Below are 24,874 nucleotides of genomic sequence, written 5' to 3' on the forward strand. Positions count from 1 at the left end.
ATCGAGGACTGCGAAGAGAACGGAAGTGTGGTGGCCAGCAACAGTAACGCGGGCAGTGCACATACCAAGCACCGATGTTCGACTTCCGTTGGCAACTCGAACAGTAGAGAACAAGCTGGTGTGAGAACCTTTTTCAGGCGAGATCGAAGTGTAAAACTCATAACAGATGCTTGGGCACCAGTGTCAATTAGAGCAGTAACGGCGTGGCCATCAACGAACACCCGAAGTAAATTGCGTCTTGAATTTGTAGCCGGTTGAGGGTTTTTGTTCCGAGTCGTCAACGCAGCGCCACCTCCAGGAGCTGCACTCGTCAGTTTCCCGGGAAATGGGCAGAATAAGCCGGTGACGGAGAGTGGTGGCGTTGAGGGGAGCGTAACGGCCGACCCTGAGGTGACGGCGAGCGGCTAGACCAGTTTCTCTGAGCGACGACGTCAGCGTAGGACGGTTCGGAGCGTGGTAATGAACGGTGAGCTGAAGGGTCCAGAATATGGTCATCCGGAAAACCGGGTTGCGAATAGTGTTCGCGGTCCTGACGGCGATCTACATTACGAAAGCTTGGCCGGAAATACGACCTGTTGCGGCAATGGCGGGAGATGTGCCCAACTCGAGAGCAAGAAAAGCAGATTGGTCGATCATCATGCGTGCGCCACTCAGATGAATTTCGGTAGCGTGGTGGAAACCGAGGAGTCGAAGCTGCCGCAGCGACAAGTGGAGCAGAGTGGTGGTCAGCGTTGTGGACGGTAGTGCTCATGGGCTGCGGCATAAGTCTGGCGGGCTGGGGAACCTGGACGCCCAGGTTAGCAAACTCCTGACGTACGACGGCTTGAATAAGCGAGACTGTTGCCCAGTTGTCTTGCGCAGGGGGCTGATAGGAAGCGGGTGCCATGGCTTCCAGCTCCTGGCGAACAATCCTTGCGATATTGGCAGGAGGCGCAAGTGAACGGGGCGCTGCAGAATCCTCGCAAGAAGAAGTCGCAGCAGTGTTTGGTAGTCTCGCGATTTGGTGGGTGATTCGCCTGCTTTTAGCTTGCTCAGGTCGCCGGCATTCAGATATGATGGAGTCGACAGTGGTGCAGTTCTTGCACATTAGTATGTTGAAAGCATCATCAGCAATGCCTTTCAACACGTTGCTGATCTTGTCCGCCTCGGACATGTTTTTGTCAGTCTTCCGGCACAGTGCCAGTACGTCTTGGATGTACGTGACGTACGACTCCGTCGATGATTGAACACGCGACGCGAGTTCCTGCCTGGCTGCCATCTGATGAGCAACTGACCGACCGAACAGATCGCGAAGCTTTTGCTTGCATGTGTCCCAGCTGGTTAATTCTTCTTCATGCGTCTCATACCAGGCGCGTGCCGTACCACGTAGGTAGAATAGAATATTTGCCAGCATAAGCGTTTCGTCCCACCTGTAGTGCTTGCTGACGCGCTCGAATAATGCGAGCCATTCTTCGACGTCCGTGCTGTCCGTCCCGGAAAACGTGCCAGGGTCGAGAAGATGGGGGGGAATCACAGGCGATGGAGCCGGCGCGGATGGCGAGGCCTGAGGGCCAGTTTCAGGCATCGCGGCTGGACAAAGCTGGCGTCCACTGCGGAGTTCCAGAGTCGGGTTGTGTGAAGACTCAGCACCTTCCACCAAAAGATGTTACGGGAAAGATTTATTCACCGAGAGCTGGTCTTGCTAACGGCTTAGAGAGCGCACAGTCAAGCAGGCCAACAGGAGAAACTTGAGAGTCCAACCCACTACAACCACGTTGTCGTCTTCTTCATTTGGGTGCCAATTCAGCTGTGTCAATGCGACAGTTCCATACACGTATCAATATGAAGAACTGACTGCCGCCGCTAATCGCGTTAATAGAACGACTCACCACCACACAACTGGGACGAAAGCTGCTTCAGAGGCTAGGATACCCCATCTCCCCTCAATTTTGTGGCGACCAGACCGTAATTGCACCCCTGCAAATACCGGAACAAATTATTGGGGAACGAGCTCCGAAGAACATGCGCCCGCTCTACAAGAAAAAACACTGTCAAGCGCGCGCACGGAAACTCCTTTAGAGGGCTCATGACCCTGACACCTACCTTATACACTGACGTGACTTTTTACGCCATCATATCTCAAGGCCTCCGAAAACAGGCATACGTAGTGGCGGTGACTGGCCGAAACAAAGTCGTGGCCTGCGCGTCTACATGCACGAGATCCAGCGCCACCGCAGAAGCATCAGCCATTATACCTTGACAATCAGAGAGGCAGAAAGGAGAGGACGCTCAACGTATATTTTGACAGACTCACGAGCTGCCTGTCGTCTATATCTCAAAGGCACGATTGATATTTCGGGGCCCACGCTGACGAAGGCGCGTGGCGTCGCTTGGTGCCCAGGGCGTGCGGGCATGAGGGGGAAAGAGGAGGCAAACTATGTATACCTCGCGGGCTTAATGGCCGAGATGCAGGACCTTCCTCATGGCACCCCTCAGGCCCCCATGACGAACACAACAAGTAGGCAGATCTTGAAAAAACCAACGCCTTACAAGACGGAAGTACGCCTCTCCGCACCCAAACTTCAGCATCCAGCAAGCCAGGGACTGGCGCCGCGTTCAAACATATACATACCCACACATATCAAGACTACGCGCTATTTTTTTCAGTTATACACAACAGGGATGTGTCCCTGGTGTAGCGACCACACAGCCACACGTCACCTACCAATGTACACAGCTACCGGCCCTGGCAGTATTGAGGCTGGCGCGTTCACGCGAAACGCTAACAACGTTGTCTTGGGAGACACGGCTTTCCGAGCTGGCACTCGGGAGCCAACTGTGACCCTAGACCAGGCCCGGCAAGCCGCCGCGGCCAGTGGGACTCTACAAGAGGGCTCCCAACCGGGATTAAACCACGCACTGTCCCATTGAAACAAAGTTTATTCTCTCTCTCTTATCCCCGCCGTGATGCAACGCGGCTTGCACTCCCTAAGGTAAAATCCTGACGACGCTTATGGCTCTAGCACCTGTAGTCGGCGCTGTGACAGTTGTGCACACTATTCTTCACCCGGTTTGTTTATTCGCATTACGTCTCGTTTGCTCGTTCGTTCGCTTTCAAGAGGTGCTGAAATTTAAGGCATCGGGGCACCGCGATGGCGCGCCGACAGTCCGTCACCAAATTGTTTGCGCCACCGAAGATGTGCGACACCGGAGATTTCAGCTCATTTGTTCTCAGCGTAAAAGAATGCGCCTGCTACCGCCAATTTGGTTTTCAATTTCCTGCCGAATGTAGAGAGTTTGTAGCCGCGCCTGTCACTGGGTGCCATGTCGGCCATGCTCAGAATCTGGCCGTCCTGACAGTAGACCAGCAACACGTAACGATGGGGTCCCGACCCTCGGGGAGGCTTCGGGCCCCTGTACGACACGGCCTCGTCCCCCTCGTGAAACCTTTCGTCGCTGTTTGCGTTGAGCACCATCCAGTGGACAGTGCTCACGCTTGGCTTTGTCGGTTGCTTCCTGCTGGGCGCGTCCGGGTCAACCATGAGCAGCGAAAACGGAGGACCGCACCTGTGAAGGAGGAGGAAAAACACGAATTGGACGCCATAGGTCTTTTATGTGGGGCCGCGTATGTCCAATGGGCCCTGCAACACTTCACTTCTTCAAGTAGCGGTGGAGTGGATTCACTAAAGGATCTTACTGCTTCATGAACTCACCGCCATAATTTTGTAAGGATCCGCCCAGTACGAACGGAGTTATGAAGATTCATCGCACACTGCGATTGCATTCTCTCGTCCCGGCAAAAGCGTTAGAAATTAGGCAGGACGGGATGGCATGGGGAAGCGAAATACGTCACGTGCGCCTAGTAACCTTGAGCACTTTGCAGTTTTTTTTTAAATACGTGGCCCTTAATTCAGTGCAATCACGCTTTCACAAGTCGCGGCCTTCCGCGGCGTCCTTGGTAACGACCGAGTGCGCCATGCTCAAATCAGCCAACGGTAGATACAATGGCTGTGACGAGTGATTTTCGAGCTTGTAGCATCATTTGTCGAGATAAGAGAATGCAATTTTCAGTGGACTCTTGAGAATTGTGAATTCCAGGACGCGTGCTGCGCTGTAATATTTGAGTCGCTTGTCCTCAGAACCTTCCACTATCGATCGCCAACGTTTTCTGACCATGCTCAAAATGTTGCAGAGCCCCTTTAATAAGAGAGCATGTTATAATCTGAAAGCATAGCCAAACGGTTTTTTTCCACAACCAGCTATCGTGTCCAAAACTTTACCCGGATAATTCAACCAGACTTCCGGCATTTCAACTAACGTTTACTACTCGGTTCGGAATAACGCAATAACTTGTGTTGCTGTATAGAAGTAGTTATTGAAACATTGAATTCAACTGTATGTAAGTCACCCACAATCTCTTTTTTTTTTGCAAGGGGAACCCTTTTTAAAAGGCAATACTGCTAGCTTCCTCCCACGAGACGTGGGCGTCGCTTCTGTTTGTAGCTGACTACCTTATTAAGGCAGAAGTGATTAACTGGGTAGAAATGGTCGGGGCGAGGTACTTGCACCACCCTTCGAGTCAACGGCAAGCTACAGTGTCCGAGAATATACTGTTGGTGAGGCGGCCAGGAGACATTGAGCCCTCGTGGTTGCCTCTGCCCGCTCTGTGACCACGAATCGTTTTCTTGTTTTTTTTTTTGGGGGGGGGGGGTCAGAGCTGAGCAGCGGGGCATCCCACAGTTGAGGGTAGCGATATCCACAACCTGGGGAAGACTGGGTTGCTGCGCTTTAGGGCAGCTTCAGAGGATGGGGTAGGGATTCGCGTTCTTTCTGGCAGAGTTTAGTTTAAGAAAACTGCATCTAAATGCTAACTCACCTCAAGTAGCCCCTCAGCTTGACCGTCGGGGCGTTGGCGGTCTGCGCGGGCGTGTACGTCTGGTTGAGTTCCGAGATCAGTAGGTTGCCATATTGAACGTCCAGGAGGGCGTGCGGCGCGTCGTCCATGCCCAGGTCTGTTACGATCCCGGAGTCCCTCCACAAGAAGAGGTCCGGCAGCGTTATACCTCCCGACATTGGCTCGACCTTCGTTTTGGATCCGGAACCGCCGACGGAGGAGCCTTTCTTAGCCGTTTCTTGGATGCTGGGCTGCCATGTGGTTGCGACGACCAGCAGGAGAAGCAGAGCGGAGGGCTTTGCGAGCGTCATTGTAATCGGCGAGGCGTTCGCGACGTCCTCTCGCTGAACGAGGAAGACTTGCACTGCCGTTGCTGAAACAATGACGCTCGATGGAAGGCGCATGCGCATAGGTGTTATACACGAGCTGCGAGAAACGCGAGATATGGTCCGGATCGGGTGCGGGGGAACCATGCATATCGTACTACCTGTCCTTCCTGTCGTGGTAGCGATTGTCATGGAGCCTGAAACGATTCCTTACCTGGTGTCGGTATTGCAGGAAAGACATTTTTCTTTGCCCACCTTGCTGCAAGTCCGCACTGGAACAAAGAGAGATGTGGAATGAAGAAAAAAAAAGGCAGGGAAGGTAACTTGATTTCCTTCATTTTGTTATTCTGCATGGGGACAAGAAAACGGCCACAACACTATAGTGTCGTTAATGGACAATGATGCTAATTGCACTATACCGTGTCCAAGAATTTATTCGAGATTCTAATTCCTCGAGGGGCCCGGGCTAGCAACGGTACGTGCGATTGTGCTTGTATGTGTGTTAAGGGTAGGTGAGGAGGGCGAGAGAAGCTGTGATGAGCTATGCATATAGAGATGTATTTCACCCCCTTTCCAAAGTAAAAAAAAAGAGACGTCTGGCTGCATCTCTGATATTATGGCTCATATTCAGTAACTCTAGGTAACACGTAGACGTGGGCTGACATTGCTCCTGTATACGGCACCGGAATTTTCCATGCCCGCAACTGCATACAGGCAACTGTACACTAGCCCACCCATCCTCTGGTCGGTGGTTGTCATCGAAGAAATAGGAGATGATGCTAGTCCTGGTGGTGTTGCTAGACTCTTTCCATTTCTTCGTTCTGCTGCGTACCGGCACGCGCGCGCACTCTACCACAATTTGATATAGCCAATTTCCGTGCTAGTGAAAAAATCAAGGTAAATAATGGAAGAAATCAAGTGCGCGCTGGTTTCAAACATTTTTTATACATATATGGCAATGAACAGCAAGTCAAAGGAGATAGTGGTTAAATTCTGGCAGGTTTTCAGTGTGCAAAAGCTTGGATAACACCAAGACACGGGAATTTCAATTTTGCGTCATGAAAATGAGCAAAGCTCGTTGCTTGGTGCATCCACGCAAACCTTTGCGTCATGCGACGATGGCTGTGGGCCGAGCATATATTTATTGACTTGTAAAACATTGACGCTCCCTAGCAAGAAGAAGCCACAAGCAAAACCACACGCACTTTTGAGAAAGTTCCTTTGTTGAAAATTACGTCCTGGTCTGGGGATTGAAAAAACAATTCATATATACTAACGCCTTTCTATCGCTGGTAATACGTATGGTTATCCATGTGGCTTCGTGCTACAAACCAATGCTCGTCAACTGTTCCTTTCTAGAGTTACAGTATTTCATAACTCAAGTCACCTTGCGGTAATCCTCAAAACTAATCTGTGATTCCACCTTACATTTAGCGTTGCTTGCGCAACCAAGGCCACGTAAAATAATCTCCAGTGTATTACGACGCCTCGCTCCTGCTTCACTGAACGTTTCGACAGCTCAAAACGCGGAGGATGTTTGAGCTTTGCCGTCAAGTGTACAACGCGACAGCGTAATCAGGTCCCGTTCGTATCTTGTTCTAAACCGTTAGCCTACCTCGCTTCTCTTCTATACGTGGGCACCTCAACTAGAGTGACCCAGCAGAGGTCTTAAAGGGACACTAAAGTCACATAACAATTTACATCAGAGTGAAATCTCAATGTATGACATCTAAAATGACAATATTACCAACAGTGCCCCACATACCCGAGAAATTAAGGTGAATACACAAGAACACAAGTGCTGCACTAGCACATTTTCAAAATGATCCCGATGACATCAGATGGACCGCCTACAATTAATCACTAGTAAGCGATCTAACTGCGCTAAATGAAGAACCTTACGTGCATCAAGAGACGCAATAAAATGCTGCTTGTTCGTTTCTGTTTGATTCACGAAACAAAAAAACCCGCCGGACGTTACTATGGGTAAAGGCGCGAGTGATCTGAGGGGGAACGGGCCTGAGGGGGAACGAGGGGGCAAACGGCGTAGCTCACGGACTTACTGGCCGAGACGCTGGACCTTCATCAGGGCACCTCTCAGGCCCCCATTAAGAACACAACATAACAAGTAGGCATACCTTGAAAAACCAACGCCTTGAAGATGGAAGTACGGCCCTCCGCACCCAAACTTGAGCAACCAGCAAGCGAGGGACTGGTGCCGCCTTCAAACAAACACATACCCACACATATCAAGACTATTTTTCCTCAGCTATACACACAACAGGGATGTGTCCCTGGTGTAGCGACCACACAGCCACACGTCACCTACCAATGTACAGAGCTACCGGCCCAGGCAGTATTGAGGCTGGCGCGTTCACGCGAAACGCTAACAACGTAGCCTTGGGAGGCACGCCTTTCCGAGCTGGCACTGGGGAGCCAACTGTGACCCTAGACCAGGCCCGGCAAGCCGCCGCGGCCAGTGGGACTCTACAAGAGGGCTCCCAACCGGGATTAAACCACGCACTGTCCCATTGAAACAAAGTTTATTCTCTCTCTCTCTCTTATCCCCGCCGTGATGCAACACGGCTTGCACTCAAAATCCTGACGTCGCTCATGGCTGTAGCACCTGTAGTCGGCGCTGTGACAGTTGTGCACACCATTTTTCACCCGGTTTGTTTATTCGCATTATACGTCTCGTTTGCTCGTTCGTTCGCTTTCAAGAGGTGCTGAAATCCAAGGCCTCGAGGCAACGCGATGGCGCGCCGACAGCCCTTTCTGGGCCAAGCCGAGCCGTAGGCGTCGTTTTAGAGGGTTCTCGTTCTTTATTACACACCGCTCCCGTTCGATGGAGGTCATCGATTGCGCTTCTCAGCCGCGGCACGGGAGCCGCGGAAAAACTTCCAGCCGCGCAATCCTTATCCAATCGGAAAGCGGCGTGGCGGAGAACCACAGCGGGACGAGAAAGTGCCAAGTTAGGGGGCGCTATCAAAGACGAGCGCTTAAGATCTATCTGGCTGGTACGTTTCCACGCGATTGCATCCATCAGTATTCACTTCGGTGCTGCGCGCTTGTGTCTCTGCGTTGCGGCTTTGTCACAGGTGAAGGCCGATTCGTTCGCTATGCGCAGCTGTTACACTTCAGTGGGCGGAAGAAAAAAAAAGTCTCCAGTCACCCGAACTTGCGTCCTTGCTGCTACGTCATTACTTGTGTAGAAAAAGAAGTCGACGCGATACAAGCACACGACCATAGGCATGCTGCCCCGCCGCGGTGGTCTAGTGGCTAAGGCACTCGGCTGCTGACCCGCAGGTCGCGGGTTCGATTCCCGGCTGCTGCGGCTGCATTTCCGATGGAGGCGGAAATGTTGTAGGCCCGTGTACTCAGATTTGGGTGCACGTTAAAGAACCCCAGGTGGTCAAAATTTCCGGAGTCCTCCACTACGGCGTCTCTCATAATCAAATGGTGGTTTTGGGACGTTAAACCCCACAAATCAATCAATCAACCATAGGCATGCTGAAGGAGGGTGGATGAGGGGGTGGGGGAAAGTATATTCCATATTGTATTGTTAGTCGGAACCGTTTTATCAGTTCTTAAGAAGTAACGTTATGGCCACGCAAGTTTTTTTACGACTTTGTCGGCCGAAGACCCCTGTAGTTGCATTCCAAGAACTGTTTGCTTCCCATCTGTGCTCACGGAAAAAGCCAGGAATGGAGGGGGGAGGGCACACACTTTCCTAATGAGGTACATGCTTATGCCAATGCAGATGACCGCAATGCAGAGGGTCGTCAAAAATAATTGCAAAACCACTTTTTCCCAACTCCCAACAAATTACGGCTCCTATTAATGGTCATCCCGAGTTTTGCTCTGAACGCGTCAAGCAAAGCCTGTTTTAATAGAGTCGCCCCACGCACACGCTTCACTAATATCCCCACTTGTGATGATGATAAGACATTGCTGAGTGTGTGTAACGATAGATTGTCAAGAGTGCGCGCAGCTGGCAGTGACACGATTTTTCGCGTAAGCGGTCGGGCGGAACACGAGCATCCGCTTTCGAGATCTTTTTTTCCTTCGGTCTTCCGTGAACTTCGTTACCTTTTACTGACTGCTGTTCGTATTTCTGACTGCGTCGTAGCGATGTCCTTGTCTGGGAACGAGCGTTTTTTTTTTGGGCGGCCGACACCGAACAAGTATGGAAATATATCATCGATTGCAGATGATTATCGGCGAATATGCAAGAAAAAAGAAATTTGTCATTTTTCATTGTACGAAGACAGTATTTCTTTACGCTGTAACGTCGTTATGATCAAGCTCCGTCGTTAGCATAACGCAGTTCGTTACATCAGATATTTGTTGTAACAGTAGATATGAAAATCGACTCTTGCTAATTGGCTGTATGGCTCGTGAAAAAAGATACACATACAATGACGCATCATTCTAGGCGTCCAACCCGGTATAACAGAGATGATGATCCTGTCTCCTTGTGGTATTTAAAACCTTGATTCATACGCTGGCGCAAACCGTCAAATGCACTTTTTTTAAAGAAGATGGCCTTTCGTGGGATTGTTGAACGGATAAATTTTGTTTAGAGAAATTTATTCTCACAGACAGTGAACATCAATTACAATCCAACATCACGACAGAACATAACATAGATAGACACACCAAAATTTGTTACAAAAAGATATGCTTACTTATGTAAACGAAACAAATTTTGTTCTGTAAGTCTGTCTGCCTGTCACACGATGCACATGCAGCCACCCGGCCAAAGTTTAAGCACTTGCTGAACGCCCGGCAATCTTGAACTGGTGGCTGCGTTAATACTTGTGAATATTGTCGAACAAAAAGCAAATATTGTTACGGGGAATAAAGTATACACTGGCGAGCAAATGCGTACAACGCTGCTGCAGTCCGAGCACGTTCACGTTCAGCACTTCGTCGTCGTCATCCTCAGGCATCTACTTAGCCCGTGACATCACCCGCCGGCGGCAGAAGCACCGTCCCGGTGCGATCAATTCTCGGGGCGTGAGAAGTATGGCTTGAGCCGTGAGACGTGCACTATATCGGTCGGGACTGAAGGTGGTACTGACGTGGTATGGAATGGAGCTATCTCATAGGTCACGCTGGTGACCTTGCGTATGACGCGGTAGGGGCCAACGTAACGGGACATCAGTTTTTCGCAGAGACCAACACGACGTGATGGTAACCACCGCAAGACGAGCGACCCCGCAGAGTACTGTACGTCGCGGTGCCGGCGATCGTAAGCACTCTTTTGGTTGAGCTGCGAGGCACATAAACGATCCCGGGCGACTTGGCGGGTGATGTCAGCTCGGGCCAGGGCATCACGAGCATAGGCGTCAGATTGGAGCATGGTGTCCATGGGCAAAGGCGGGTCATAACCAAACAGTAGGTAAAAAGGTGAAAATCCAGCTGTATCATGACGTGAACTGTTGTATGCGAAGGTAACGAAAGGTAAGTGGATGTCCCAATCTTTGTTATCCTTGGAGACGTACATCGCTAACATATTCGTCAGGGTACGGTTGAGGCGTTCCGTGAGGCCGTTGGTTTGCGGATGGTACGCTGTAGTGAACTTGTAGCGGGTAGAGCAGGATCGCAGGAGCTCGTCGACTACTTTAGATAAAAAACAGCTGCCGCGGTCGGTGATCAACTGACGAGGAGCACCATGACGCAGAATGATGTCATGAAGAAAATCTGCTACATCAGTAGAGCAGCTGGTGGGGAGGGCGAGTTTAACGGCATACCGCGTTGCGTAGTCGGTAGCAATAGCAATCCACTTATTACCGGTGGCGGACACGGGAAAAGGTCTTAGAAGATCGAGGCCGACTCGGAAAAAATGGCTCATCTGGTACCTCAATGGGCTGGAGGGTACCAGCAGGTCCCAGAGCAGGTGTCTTGCGGCGCTGGCAGAGGTCGCATGCCGCAACGTACTGTTGCACAGAACGGTAGAGGCCAGGACAAAAGAATCGGCGGCGAATGCGGTCATACGTGCGTGACACCCCTAGGTGTCCAGCGGAGGGGGCATCATGCAGCTGGGCCAAAACGTCTGAGCGAAGATGTATAGGAACAACGAGTAAAAGCTCAGCACCATCAGGGCGGGCGTTGTAGCTGTGCAAGATGTCGTTTTGAAGAACGAACAGTTGTAAGGAGTGGTCAGGGTGGGGATAGTGCAGACCATTGATAATAGCACGCAAAGAGGGGTCGCGGCGTTGTTCAGCAGCTATGTCGGTGAAGTCGGTGATTGAAAGAACGAGGGCCTCTTGTTCATCTTCCCTCGTGTCAGGGAAATCGACTGGATAACGGGACAAGCAGTCGGCATCCTTGTGAAGTTTTCCGGATTTATAGGATACGGAAAAAGTGTACTCTTGTAGGCGCAGCGCCCAGCGACCAAGGCGTCCCGTAGGGTCCTTGAGTGAGGAGAGCCAGCAAAGCGCATGGTGGTCCGTAATAACTGAGAATAGTCGGCCATACAGGTACGGTCGGAATTTCGCAATGGCCCAGACGAGAGCTAAGCACTCGCGTTCTGTGACGGAATAATTTTGTTCCGAGTGCGACAACAGTCGGCTTGCATACGCGACGACGCGGTGCATGCCTTGTTGCCGCTGTGCCAGCACTGCGCCTATGTCGTGGCCACTGGCGTCAGTACGAAGCTCCGTGGCGGCAGATGGGTCGAAGTGTGCCAGGACTGGTGGATTGGTGAGAATGTCAACGAGCGACGAGAAGGCGTTTGCTTGCTGTTGGCCCCAGGTGAATGCGACATCCGTTTTGAGGAGGCAGGTTAGAGGACGGGCTACTTCAGCAAACTTCTGGACAAAACGACGGGAATAGGAGCACAGTCTCAGAAAACTTCGGACGTCCTTGGCTGAGCGGGGTGTGGGGAAGTCGCGAACTGCTCGGACTTTCGCAGGGTCTGGTTGAACGCCCGCAGCGTTAACAAGATGGCCTAGTACGCAGATTTCGCGTTGCCCAAAGCGGCATTTGGACGAGTTAAGTTGCAAGTTGGCATGTCGAAAAACATCAAGCACTGTGGACAGACGGGTAAGATGGTCGTCGAAAGTAGTCGAAAAAACAATAACGTCGTCAAGATAGCAGAGGCAGATGGTCCACTTCATGCCTCGAAGGAGAGAGTCCATCATGCACTCAAAAGTCGCGGGGGCATTGTATAATCCATAAGGCATCATCTTGAACTAATAAAGTCCATCAGGAGTCACGAAGGCCGTCTTTTCGCTGTCTTTGTCGTCCACAGCGATCTGCCAGTAGCCTGAGCGAAGGTCTATTGAAGAGAAATATTTGGCACCGTGCAAGCAATCGAGTGCATCATCTATGCGCGGTAGGGGATTGACATATTTCTTGGTAATATGTTTGAGATGGCGGTAATCAACACGGAATCTCCAGCTATTGTCCTTCTTTTTAACAAGTACAACGGGTGAGGACCAGGGACTAGATGAGGGTTCGATTATGCCCTTATGAAACATTTTATCAACTTCTCGCTGTATAATAGCACGCTCCGGGGCTGACACACGGTAGGGTCGTCGGCGAATGGGTCGAGCGTCACCGGTGTCGATGCGATGGGTTACCACGGATGTGTGGCCCAAATTACGGTCGCCGAAGTCAAGGATGCCCTGATAAGAAGCAAGCACACGGCAGTAAGCAGAGACTTGTTCAGAGGTGAGCTTGTCAGATAGCATTGGCTTGAAAAGGTCGGAACAGGAACGTGACGAGAGCGACGTTGATGAAAAATCGGGTGGTGAATCGGTGGTTAGGGCGGAAACTGTGTGGTCGGCCAGTGGTGTCAGATGCGCAAGTGACATGCCGCGAGGAATAACTTTCGCTGAGAAGCCAAAATTGAGGACGGGAAATGAAGTTCGGTTGTCCTTAACGGTAACCACCGTGTTGGGGAGTGCAACATTACGTGTCATGGCCACGTCAGAAATTGCAGCAGCAACATAATCACCATCGGGTACTGGAAAATATGGCGAGAGTTGGACTTGGACTGTGGCGGAAGTCTGAGGAAATCGACAGAGCGTAGACGAGGTGGGCTGGTAGAGACGGTCTCTGAGAAGGATGGTAGTTCGAGCCGAAGAAGACCCTTGGAACAGTCAATGAGCGCAGCGTGTGAAGTCAGAAAGTCGAGTCCAAGGATGAGATCATGAGGGCAATTTTCCAGTACAGCGAACAGAACTGAAGTTTGATGCTCAGAAATCGTTAATCACGCAGTGAACACATTCCAAGCACAGCAGGAGTACTCCCATCCGCTGTACGAACGGGAGGGGCAATCGCAGGCGTCAGAACTTTTTGGAGGCGGCGGTGGAGGTCTGAGCTCATCACAGATATTTGTGCACCAGTATCAATAAGAGCAGTTACAGGTAAACTATCAACGAGAATTGTAAGGAGGTTGCACCGCTGGTTGGGAGTAATCAGAGGATTTGCAGTCCGAGTCGTGTATGCAGCGTCACCTCCGGGGGCTGCACCGGCTAGTTTTCCGAGCGACGGTCGTAGGGAGACCGAGAACGGCGGGGTTGGGGCGAGCGGGACTGACGACGCACGGGCGATGGCGAGCGGCTGGTCCGACGTTCTGGATTATGCTCTGCACCTGTCTCAGCACGGTAGGACGGGGCATAAGGTGCACGTTCGGAGCGAGGCCCCCAATCATAGAAGCTCGGTCGAGGTGATGAGGTCCAACCGCTGCGGCAATGGCGAGCGATGTGTCCTATCCGATGGCACGTGAAACATATGGACCGATCATCATGAGTGCGCCATTCAGCTGGGTTTCGTTGTGGCGCGAACGTGCGGTTCTGAGTGGCAGCCACAACGACTGGAGCCGAGCTGGAAGTAGCAGGGGCATTTTGATGAGGTGGCGAAATGCCCATATTCGCGATCTCTTGGCGAACCACGGCCTGTATCATTGAAACAGCATCGAGGTTGTGTCCTGGCGCGCTGACGCTAGACATAGCGGGTGCCATAGCCTCGAGTTCCCGACGGACTATTCTGGTGACGTTTTCTGGCGCTGGTGGTTGATGTAGTGTGGGCAAATCTTCGCTAGAGGACGTAGCCGCCGTGTTGAGAAGGCGGTCAAATCGGTGAACTATGCGCCTACTTTTTGCCTGTTCGAAGCGACGACATGCTTCGATGACCGACTCCACTGTCGAGCAGTCCTTGCACAGGAGAAAATTGAAGGCGTCATCGGCAATTCCTTTCAGGATGTGTCCGACTTTGTCCTCGTCGAGCATGTCCTTGTCGACCTTGCGGCACAAAGCCAACACGTCCTGGATGTACGCGATGTACGGCTCTGTGGATGTCTAGGCACGAGTCGCAAGCTCTTTCTTTGCGGCCACTTGACGTCCGATGGGCTTCTCAAATAGATTGCGCAATTTCTGCTTACAGACGTCCCAGCTAGTCAACTCTTCTTGATGTGTCTCGTACCAGAGTTTTGCCGTGCCATGCAAGTAGAAGATGATGTTCGCCAACATAAGCGTCGGATCCCAATGGTTGCTGCTGCTGACGCGCTCATATAGAACCAGGCAGTCTTCAACGTCTATATCACTTGTGCCGTTGAATGGGCCTGGGTCACGAGGTTGCACCAAAATGATCGGCTGCGGGGCTGACGGATCTTGTTGATATTGAGTAGCCTGGTTAGTCATCGTGGTAGCTGCCATGCGCCGTCCGCTCGAAGATCCAGCTCGTTGGGCTGTATAGCGAGCGGTACCCCGCACCTTCCACCAATGATGTTACGGGGAATAAAGTATACACTGGCGAGCAAATGCGTACTGGCGAATATACTGGTGAGCAAATGCGTACAACGCTGCTGCAGTCCGAGCACGTTCACATTCAGCCCTTCGTCGTCGTCATCCTCAGGCATCTGCTTAGCCCGTGACAGTATTACGCATATTTGAGGCGCATCATCAATAGGTCACTATTATTTGATGTGTTCTTTTACTTAAAATACATCAATACGTAATTCTAAAGAGTCCAGTGTTTCTCATGGCGTATTCGGTTTGGCGGTTTTGAGCGCTCTGCAAAGTGGCTGCGTCTTCGGTTGGTAGAATTTGAGCGCTCGGACTACCTTCGGTTGGTTCTTTCAGAGCGTCAGCCTCTGACTCAGAGCACTCCCGATCGCTCTGACTTCGAAGTGATAGCGTGGCGCGATCTGACTGGGAGGACAAATGACGTGGCACAAGCCAGCCAATCACGTTACTGCTGGCAGGTGAACCAAGTGAGGAGCGCGAGCGTGCATTTCGAAAAGGGAAATCGCTGGGCGAGTAATACTTCGTGCACGTGTGTTGTTAATGGCGTTTTCGCGCGTGTGTGGGGCGAATTCACATCCACGAAGCCACAAATGCACCATGTCAATAACGAGGAGGCTAGCCAAGGCGGAGGAGACGTCAATACTGTCGTTACAGCAGCTCGCATAAAGCCCCGTGATTTGCTTTGAAAATAGCGGTTCGGACGAGGACGATCGTCAGATTTATGTGCTGAGCTCAGAAGGCTTTCACTACGTCCAGACATGTCAGAGAGACGAAGAATATAACAAAGATGAGACATGTCACAGATGTACACTGAAGTGATCGACACCATTTGTTGACAATGTTGACGCGGCGCAGCAATGTTTACCCGGCAACTTTCCGCGCTGGCTGCACGGTGGCGCTACAGGCGCGCTGCTCCTAGCTGCTCTGGGCGCTCTGAGATCGCCGGTGTATTCGGTTGGTACTCTGCCTCTCGCACTCCGATGGCGAGCTGCCTCTGAGTCAGAGGACCAGAGCGGCCAACCGAGTACGCCATTAGGCTGCGCTGAAAATGCGACACTATGCACTAAATAAGGCCGGCTCTCGTCTTTCGACGACATTTGCAGTGAAGTATACTTGACCATTTTTTTTTACTTTCTGCAATTGGTAATAAAATTTCTCCCAATTTTCTCAAAGGATCAAAAAACTTTTGACAGTGAATTGTCTTTCAATATTCATTTTGAAGTGAATTGACGAATTACCTGGATAAAAAGATCACATCGCCGTGTCTGACGTGGTCGATATCGCCCGTAATCCCGTGATCGAGAGATCAAATATAGCAGTACGGCGTGTACACTGGCATTTCTTTACGACAGCCGGTGCCGTGTTTTTCGCGTTCGACGCAGTGGAAATCTGCGAGTTGAAAGAGCTTCTTTTCACGACATATTTGAAGAAAAAAAAAAGAAGATTCTATATGAGTCATCGTCAACATAGTTGGTTGGCTCCTGCGGCTAGACGGTCTTCCTTCTTTAACCCTGTGAACAAAATTATCTCTCTCACCCTCGTTCAGGACAATGACTGCTAATAGAAAACAAAATAGTCGCAGAGCAGAGATTCTTAACTACACGTAAGAAGTAACTACCGGAAGAAGCACTCACGTGTTGTACATCTTTCACGTGCGCGAATCACCGGCAAGAGTTATTCATTTTTGCGCAGTCAAACCTCTGCATTCGCGCACGCAAGGCTCAAGTATATAAGCGAACAATTGTGCGACTTTGACAAAAAAACAAAAACAAACTTAATTCGAGGGAGAAGGGCGAGGGAAAAGGGGAAGGTCGGAAAAAATCAATAGCGCGGTTTCGTCCATTTCGCGGTTACTATGGCAACTCTCTAACTGCGCAATAAAAGCGACCTTCAGTGTTTCTCCGTAACACGGGACACGCATACGCAAATCACTAAAGAGGTGACGCACCCGGTCGGTACTGTTTCTCGGGTAAAACAACAAAATAACTGAAACTTTTCCTGCGTGCGGTGCATTTTTCCAGCAGCTGGTCCAGTTTGTTTACTGACCCCGAGGTCGCGCTATCAGATGCCGCCTGCGGCGGCCGCATTTTCGATGGAGCCGAAAATGCTGTAGGCCCGTCTGCTCAGATTTGGGTGCACGTTAAAGAACCACCGGTGGTCGAAATTTCCGGAGCCCTCCACATACGGCGTCTCTCATAATCATAAGGTGGTTCTTGGGACGTTAAACCCCACGTATCAATCAAATCAATCCGACTTGTTCAATATTGAGGCAGTTGAGTGAAATCACGGTTTTTGTTAATAAAGTGTTCAGTCGCTGCTAGCTAGTTCGCTATTAGCGATTACACAGCGTTGAACACCGTTTCATATCAGTCACAGAAAGATCAAGTTAACGGGCTATATTCCCTTCACGTGTGCGATTTAGATATCGTTGAAATTAATTAGCTATGGAGTTTCCAATCTTAACTGCTACCGTGGTATAGTGGTTAAGATGCTCGACTGCTAACACGAAGGTCGTGAGATCGAATCCGTACCGAGGCGGCCGCATTGATGTTTGAGGCCCGTATGCTTAGATTTAGGTTTGTGCAACTCCGGGTGGTCGAAATTTCCGAAACTCTCCACGACAGCATTCCTCATAATCATACCGTAGTTTTGGCGCATTAAATTTCAATTATTATTATTATTATTATTATTATTATTATTATTATTATTATTATTATTATTATTATTATTATTATTATTATTATTATTAAGCTTTTAGTCCCAAATGAATAACGACACAAACCGATTCATTAACAAGATTTATACCCGCTGTCGTATTCATATATGTCGCGCTGCTAACTTCTAAGGCGTTGGTTCCACTCCTGGCGGCGATGGTACGTGTAGCATTTCGATATAAGCAAAATGCAAGAGCACTAGCTGTTTAGATTTAGACGCAGGTTAAAGGAGCACAGGTGGTCAAAATCATTGCGGGGTTCCTCGCTGTACAGTGTGCCTCGTAATTATGTCGCAGTTTGACACGTACATGATTCCTCGAATTATTCGTTATCGAGGACTTCAATGGCGATGTCGCGATATTAGCCAGCCTTGGTCTTCCGGGTGATGGGCGATTTAACTGTGCTATATGCAATGCGAAAACATCAGCGCACGAATAGCGCGTATACAGTCCCGAACGCACGTATGACAAAAAAAAAAAAAAGGTTTACGAAGTTTCGTTTAGACCTGGCGGATATATGGAAATTTCGCGTATCGAATGAAATAGTCTGTAATACCATTCGGTATTCGAATACAGTAACCGCTGTTCTTAAACAGGCGTATCTTTTGGAATGATTTATGAACATCGAAAAACTGCAAAAGCGCTCAAGTAAGCACAAGAACCAATTGCAAAAGTATGATGAATTTCATCCAGGGAACACAGGAGCTCGCGTATATATGCATAAGGGTGCGTGGCTTGGGGATTGATTGATTGAATGATTGTAGAGTTTAACGTCCCAAAAACCACCATATGATGATGAGAGACGCCGCAGTGGAGGGCTCCGGAAATTTCGACCACTGGTGGTTCTTCAACGTGCACCCAAATCTTAGCACACGGGCCTACAGCATTTTCGCCCCCATCGAAAATGCAGCCGCCGCAGCCGGAATTCGATCCCGCGAACTGCGGGTCAGCAGCCATGTACCTTAGCCACTAGACCATCGGGGTGGGGCGTGACTTGGGGAGCCAGAATTCACCGTTACTCGACGTTCATACCCTCTTTCTGGAGGCATCTGAAAAATTTTCCTATTTGTTTCTTTCTCTCTACTTGTGCTTTTACTCTTAAATTTTTTTGGTTGCTGTGATCCGAAAAATACAGTTTCTGAAGTTTCGTAATATTCGTGAAAAAAAAAAATTGCACTGCTTAATGAGAATTCCTAGCAAAGCTGTTTAAGTGTTTTTGGATTTTGCGATAAGTTGAGGCGACACAGCCTCGCTAACCGGGACACGGCCAGAAGCAGCGTATGGCCACGCTTCAGCATACGCTTCACAGCAGCCGCCGCAGACAGGCCTCCGTTGATGCGGCGCTTTGGTTGGTGTATATTTTCTTTTGTGTATGGTTTGTACGCAAGACGTGGTTATTTGTAGTGGGCTCACATTTTCCTTCGGGTCCTGTACTAAGTGATTTATCTGTTCAGTACATATTTTTTTCTTTTTTTTCCTTCTCTTGTTGTTGTTATTGTTGTTGTCTGTTTATGTACTGAGAACACCGTTGTACGCTGGTGCCAAAACGAGGGCCAGCAGTTTCGTCAAGCTATCCTTGCGATGGCTTTTTCTGCCGGCCTCCGGCATCGTGTACTATGTACATGATGTCAATAAAGTTCACTGTTCACTGTTCACTGTTATTTTCATATATGGCCTACCAATGGACGCCCTCACCACGCACCTTAGTGACGTGGAACAACGCCGACTAAATTTCAAGGCCGAAAGGCTGCCGCAGTGACGTCAGAGGGTGGGGGCCCAGTTTCGTTCACGTTTTAGCCGGTGTTTCGTTCACGTTTTAGGAGAACCAACGCTCCCGCTCTCGCAGCTGCTGCGGCTAGATTGGGCCGAATAAAAGATGTGGAAAAAAAAGTCTTACTGAGCATGCTCAGTTGGGCAACTGGGTCCCCAACCTCTGACGTCACTGTGGCAACCTTCCGGCCTTGAAATTTAGTCAGCGTTGCGCGGAATCAGTAGTCTCGCCATTGTCGTACCCTCCTCCTCGCGCTCCCGCCGTCTTCCATCTTCCGTTACGCTATGCGCGTCCGCTGTCTTTCGTCCTCGTTCGCTCTCATCGAGGACGAAATGAACGCGTCTCTTCGTTGCTCAAAATTTATCCGCGGAAGATTTGAACACGCGCCCTTTTGGCGCTATTCGACTCGCATTCGACTTGGCCTCAAAAGCCTCCGTTCGCGCACTCAATATTTTTCGCTGTAGAAGAGCCGCGTTCGCTACGCGAAGGCTTATCTAGCCAAGAAGAACTTTATTCGCGAAGGTTTGGGACGAGGGGTCATGAGCTGAGTGGGTGATACAATTAGGCAGTAGACTCCACTGTTAAATAATATGAAGTCATTCATTATGGATGTTGTCACTCCCAGTAATACCTTCAACGCACGCAATATTTTTTTTTACGTCACACTGATCACGTGAGCATTGAATGCCGTCTGGAGCGGTCGAGCGGGTGCACGTAGACGCTAGCGCAGTCCGCAGCTGCTATACCACGCATTAGCTACAAGCTTCCATTTACGCTTGAATCATATCGCAAGGACCTGGCGTGCCGTATGACTATATTTGGTATCATTACGACATCGGCCTCAACAAGTTCTCGCAAAAAAAAAAAAAAAGAAAACGTCGACCGAAGCGGCCGAAAGGACAACCGTGATGCTACAGACAAACGGGATCAGACTGCACGAAAACTTAAATGTAAGAACAACAACAACAGAAAAAGTGTTCTTTCTTTGATCGTGTTTATCTTTTTTTTTAATTGGAACGCGCTGGCGTCGGCCTCCTAAAAGCACCGGTTCCTGTCGTACAAATGTCCTGTTACCGGAACAGCGCGGCAGAAAACAGCTGCACCGGACTGTTCATCTCACGAATACGCGTATTGCCTCTCATTTCGCCGACGAGCTTCGTTATGCGGACCTTATCAGCTGGGTGGTCGACGTGCTCAGGATAAGAAAAAACAAGGGGGGGGGGGGGTGGCTTTACATACATTCATATATCTGTATATACGCCAGAACTAAACAGCTGTACATACGGCCATCGCCTGTGCTATCGACTGCCGAGTGCAGAGCTTTGCCGACAAACAATGCGGTGGCATGAAACCGAGCTTCTTTTGACTCGGCGTTACAAATCTGTTCTTAAAATGCGATGTGGGCTATGTTATCTACTTGAGCTTATTTCGTGTTATCTCTGCCATGTTGTACTTGACCGCTGCGACTCCTTACTTTGTTACTTTTCTGATGCCCGAATGTGGACTCATTTTACCTCTATCACAGTTGTATGTACAGACGCGTCCCCTGTTAAAGAGAACCCCCGCCGCGGTGGTCTAAAGGCTAAGTTATTCGCCTGCTGACCCGCAGGTCGCGGGATCGAATCCCGGCTGTGGCGGCTGCATTCCGATGGAGGCGGGAATGTTGTAGGACCATGTGCTCAGATTTGGGTGCACGTTAAAGAACCCCAGGTGGTCTAAATTTCCGGAGCCCTCCACTACGGCGTCTCTCATAATCATATGGTGGTTTTGGGACGTTAAACCCCACATATCATGTTAAAGGGAACGCCTGAGTGCACTGCAGGTTTCTATTTCGCTATCTTACGGAATCATAATAGTTTAGATATGCATAAGACTACTGGTGGTTGAAAGTTTTGACTCCTCTTCACAGACTATAGTGATGTGTATGCAGATTGTTTTCCTAAGCACTTCCTGTCAGAGGGCCAGCAGTATTAATGGTGTGCATTCGAGTGTTCCGCTTCACATTGGGTGGTACTGTACATCTCTTGTCAGCTTGGGGTTTTGTTAATTTGCTTGGTTGCACATATAGTTTTGCTCTATTAGTAACATTTGCACTTGTGCTATTCCTTCTTCTATCAAGTGTTCCTGTTTACTTGATTAATAAGAAAATGCTTTGTATTTGACCTGATGTGCCGAGGTTGTTTTTATCTAGAATAATCGTATGCGACAAACTTTCTCGTACTTGCATGGTATACCCTGTCAATACCGTTTTTTTTTTCAAATCGTTAATTAATAGTTATGTTTTCGTTTTAACTGCACGGAGGCCTATTTAACGGTTCCTTGGTTAACAAACGTGTGATAACTCATACTTACCCGGCCAATAAGAGACTATAACTTTTGTAAATTGGTCTCCACACGTAAAGCTTTCGAGAAGAGGTGGTCGTAGCTACTAATTATCAGGTACTAACGGCCTGTCTCATGCCTGTAACCGTGTTAGTAAATGTACTCGGTAAAGGCAGTACTACTAGCAACAGTTACTAACTTGTACAAATTATAAAAGAAATACAGTGCTGCGTAGGTCTCTGAGCTGTATACATTTACTAAATCACGTATAGGCAAGCTTCGCGCGGAATCGCGAATTTTAATAAGTTACGAATTAAATAAACAACGAACTCCGTCGAAAAATTAACCACCGGTGAACTGTTCATAACACGAAGTTATCACCACGACTGTGCGTTTCATAGCGACTCAAAAGAAACACACTTTGTCGGGCAAATGTACGCTCATTCGAAAATGATGTGCAGAAGCACTTTATTGACTTTTCGATTTACAACATTGCTCGAAAAGTAATGACTAAATACAGGTCTTTCTTTCAAACAGGGCGGATCAAACGCAATTTTATCTTTAGTACGAAGTGTTACAGAAAAAAATTGTGGGAAAGAAAATGGAGAAGCTAGCGATTGCACGGCTGCAGAAGTGGGTGTAGAAACGTTAACAATGCAGAGCAATCGCGTTTATGGTGCTAAAATGGCTCTTTTGAAGCTGTGAGAGGAGGAGGAGGGGGGGGGGTTGTATTTTCTGCAGTCTATAAAGAAGGGAATGAAGGAACAAAAACAATAGAAGACTGATGATGCGGGAGAAAACATTGATCAGGGCGTTCGTGTAGAGCATGTAAACTGTATAGGTACATAATAGTCTTATCACAGTGAGCGCTCATTTGTGCTGTCAGTCTGTACTCGTCGAAGTTATTGTGTGGTCTAAAAATGACGGCTAGCGTTATCTGCGTGGAACTTCGATCGACAGAGCTGACTACAGACGAACTCAATGCACTGCTTCTAAAGCCCGACTCGTACTTTTGCTTACGCAACATCCCTACATGTCCATTCATCGACCAACTTTCGCATTGAGGCCCTAATGCCACACATGCGTTTTTTTCTAGCACACGCGTACTTTCTATAGAAGGAGAAGACGGTGACCAGTTCGAAGCATTCGAGGAATAAAGCACTGTCCCCCTTTTTATGGATTCTCGGCGAAAAAGAAGTTCCCGGCCAGGGGTGGTCCGAGTTCTGTCTTGTTGACGAATTCGGCGAGGTTAAAGTTGTTCCGTTTTTCGGGAGCCAACTCGGATCCCTGGAGTCGCCGACCGCGCTGACAGTACAGCAGGAAGACATACCGGTGAGGTCCAGAACCCTTGGGCGGCGCGGGTCCGTTGTACGGCACAGCCTGGTCACCCTCGTGGAGCTTCTCGGTGGAGTTGACATTGACCACGATCCAGTGGAGCCAGCTCCGGAACTGTGGGTTCTGACGGCTAGTCGCGTCTGGGTCCACCATGAGCAGCGCGAACGGTGGCTCGCAGCCGACGCTGACGTTTCTCAGGCACACGGTGGGCGCTGTACTGGCCTGCAGGGGCGTCAGCTTGTTGCCCAGCGTCACCTGGAGCGAGTCGTTGTACCTGACGTCCAGCGTCGCGTTCGGCGCGCCGGGAAGCGACAGGTCAGTGACCAGTTCCTCGGTGGTCCAGATTGACGGTTGCTGCTGTTGCGGTTGTGTCATGTTCATTGGCATTTGGGCGTGCATCGGCGACTCAACCATCGTCGCGTTCGTCACATTAGTCGGGCTCGTCGCGTTGGCCGTCATGTTCGTCGCGTTGGCCATCATGCTCGTCATGTTAGCCATGTTAGAGGAGTCCTGTGCTCGGATGCTGTCGCAGCACAGCAATGTCACCAGAAGAAGCAGGCCCGGAATCTGCTGGACGAACTGCATGGCCGTAGTAACGTTTGCTCCGGTGGTAACGATGTCAACAGAGCGCGCACGAAAAAAATCGAGAGCTGCAGGGGCCGCACACTCGTCTGCGTCGACGACTCGATAGATTTATAGAAGGGCAGTCAGTCGCGGTGTCCTCCGGCGCGCGCGCACAGTCAGTGATTGCGACGCCCCCTCGCGTCTCTATATAAGCGCTTCCTCGGCCCGTGCTGGTGCGGCGGTTGCCACGACGATATCGCCGCCGGAAAAGCCGGTCTCCGTCACGTGCCTCTTCTGTTTGTGTGTTGCTTCGGCGGCGCGACGTTCTTTATAACGTTTTCATTCCGCCTTTCACGACTGACAACTCATCTGCGACGGCGCTGTAGAGACGGCCTATAGGACGGCTGCGTTGCCCATGTTTTGCTGCTCGTCTGGACCACCTGGTGACGCAAGGGAGAGAGTGTGCGAGACGGGCTTGTTAGATGGGTCGCTTCATTTTCCATCGTTGCCTGGCCCTCCATAAGGGCCCCGTAACAGCTGTAATGGGCGGATGATTGGCGGGCTGGCTTAGAGGGATCGGTCGTGATCAAGACGGGCGTGGGCGTGAGTTACGTCTATGTATAGTCGGTCTTTTCTTTGTCGTCCTTGGCCGCGAATCTGCCTAGCATATGTAGTGAATATTGAACTGAGCATGCGCGTGGCCCGTAGTGCCAGCCTCCGTGGTGTGCTCAGCACATACAATGTTGCCCTCTCAGTAGGAATGCTAACCAAAATTAAAAATAAAGAAAGGTTCTTCGTGACTAGGCAATCGATTTCTGCCTGCAAGGTCAAGTGTTTTCCATGTTCGGTCGTTCTATCGGAGAATAAAGAGTGTGTTGAAACAATCTTCCGTGCTATGTCTCGATTGGTATGTCATGCAATAGAGCTGCGTTACAGAACTGCAGCCTGTGCAGATTAAGACTTTCTCAATTGGCACGCGGGTTGAGCAAGTTATTTATGTTGTGCTCCTCCAAAAGGTATATTTATGTCGGCTTACATTGGGCACCGCTGGTACGTGTAAAAGGGAAAGAGAATATACCGACTCGGCAGCTCGTGCAAGGCAAAAAAGTATGAGGAAGTATCGGGGCAACACGCGCAATGCGACCGACAGCGACGCACCATATCCGCGCGAAATCTACCACTAAGCACGCACCACACCTACTATTTGTGACG

General features: G+C 49.9%; 2 protein-coding genes across 3 annotated transcripts; both read right to left on the reverse strand.

The window, feature by feature from the left end:
* Positions 1 to 2,901: 2,901 nt before the first annotated feature.
* Positions 2,902 to 16,683, reverse strand: LOC119161683 (protein D1). 2 transcript variants are annotated; one of them, XM_075887980.1, is made up of 4 exons: positions 16,592 to 16,683; positions 5,414 to 5,471; positions 4,856 to 5,246; positions 2,902 to 3,546 (listed from the first exon to the last, which is right to left on the reverse strand). In XM_075887980.1, exons 3-4 carry the CDS (start codon positions 5,182 to 5,184, stop codon positions 3,201 to 3,203), a joined length of 675 nt encoding a protein of 224 aa, XP_075744095.1. In that variant the 5' UTR covers positions 5,185 to 5,246; positions 5,414 to 5,471; positions 16,592 to 16,683; the 3' UTR covers positions 2,902 to 3,200. The 2 variants fall into 2 exon arrangements, with proteins under 2 accessions (XP_075744095.1, XP_037270128.2); XM_037414231.2 differs by lacking the exons at positions 5,414 to 5,471; positions 16,592 to 16,683 and having other exon boundaries at positions 4,856 to 5,375.
* A 5,531-nt stretch (positions 16,684 to 22,214) lies between these two features.
* On the reverse strand, positions 22,215 to 23,933 carry LOC119175890 (protein D3). The gene has a single exon (XM_037426920.2). The coding sequence runs from the start codon at positions 23,681 to 23,683 to the stop codon at positions 22,937 to 22,939; it is 747 nt and encodes a 248-aa protein (XP_037282817.2). The 5' UTR covers positions 23,684 to 23,933; the 3' UTR covers positions 22,215 to 22,936.
* Between the last annotated feature and the right edge of the window lie 941 nt (positions 23,934 to 24,874).

The sequence above is a fragment of the Rhipicephalus microplus genome, chromosome 3 (assembly GCF_043290135.1).
Source record: "Rhipicephalus microplus isolate Deutch F79 chromosome 3, USDA_Rmic, whole genome shotgun sequence".
NCBI lineage: Eukaryota > Metazoa > Arthropoda > Arachnida > Ixodida > Ixodidae > Rhipicephalus > Rhipicephalus microplus.

What these genes read in the sequence shown, in the direction of transcription:
- LOC119161683 (XM_037414231.2), bottom strand. Translation starts at nt 5,346, where the DNA reads ATGGTTCCCCCGCACCCGATCCGGACCATATCTCGCGTTTCTCGCAGC. An exon ending in AAGCTGAGGGGCTACTTGAG is followed by an intron (nt 3,547 to 4,855) that starts GTGAGTTAGCAT and finishes CCTCCTTCACAG; the next exon opens with GTGCGGTCCTCCGTTTTCGC.
- LOC119175890 (XM_037426920.2), bottom strand. Translation starts at nt 23,683, where the DNA reads ATGCAGTTCGTCCAGCAGATTCCGGGCCTGCTTCTTCTGGTGACATTG.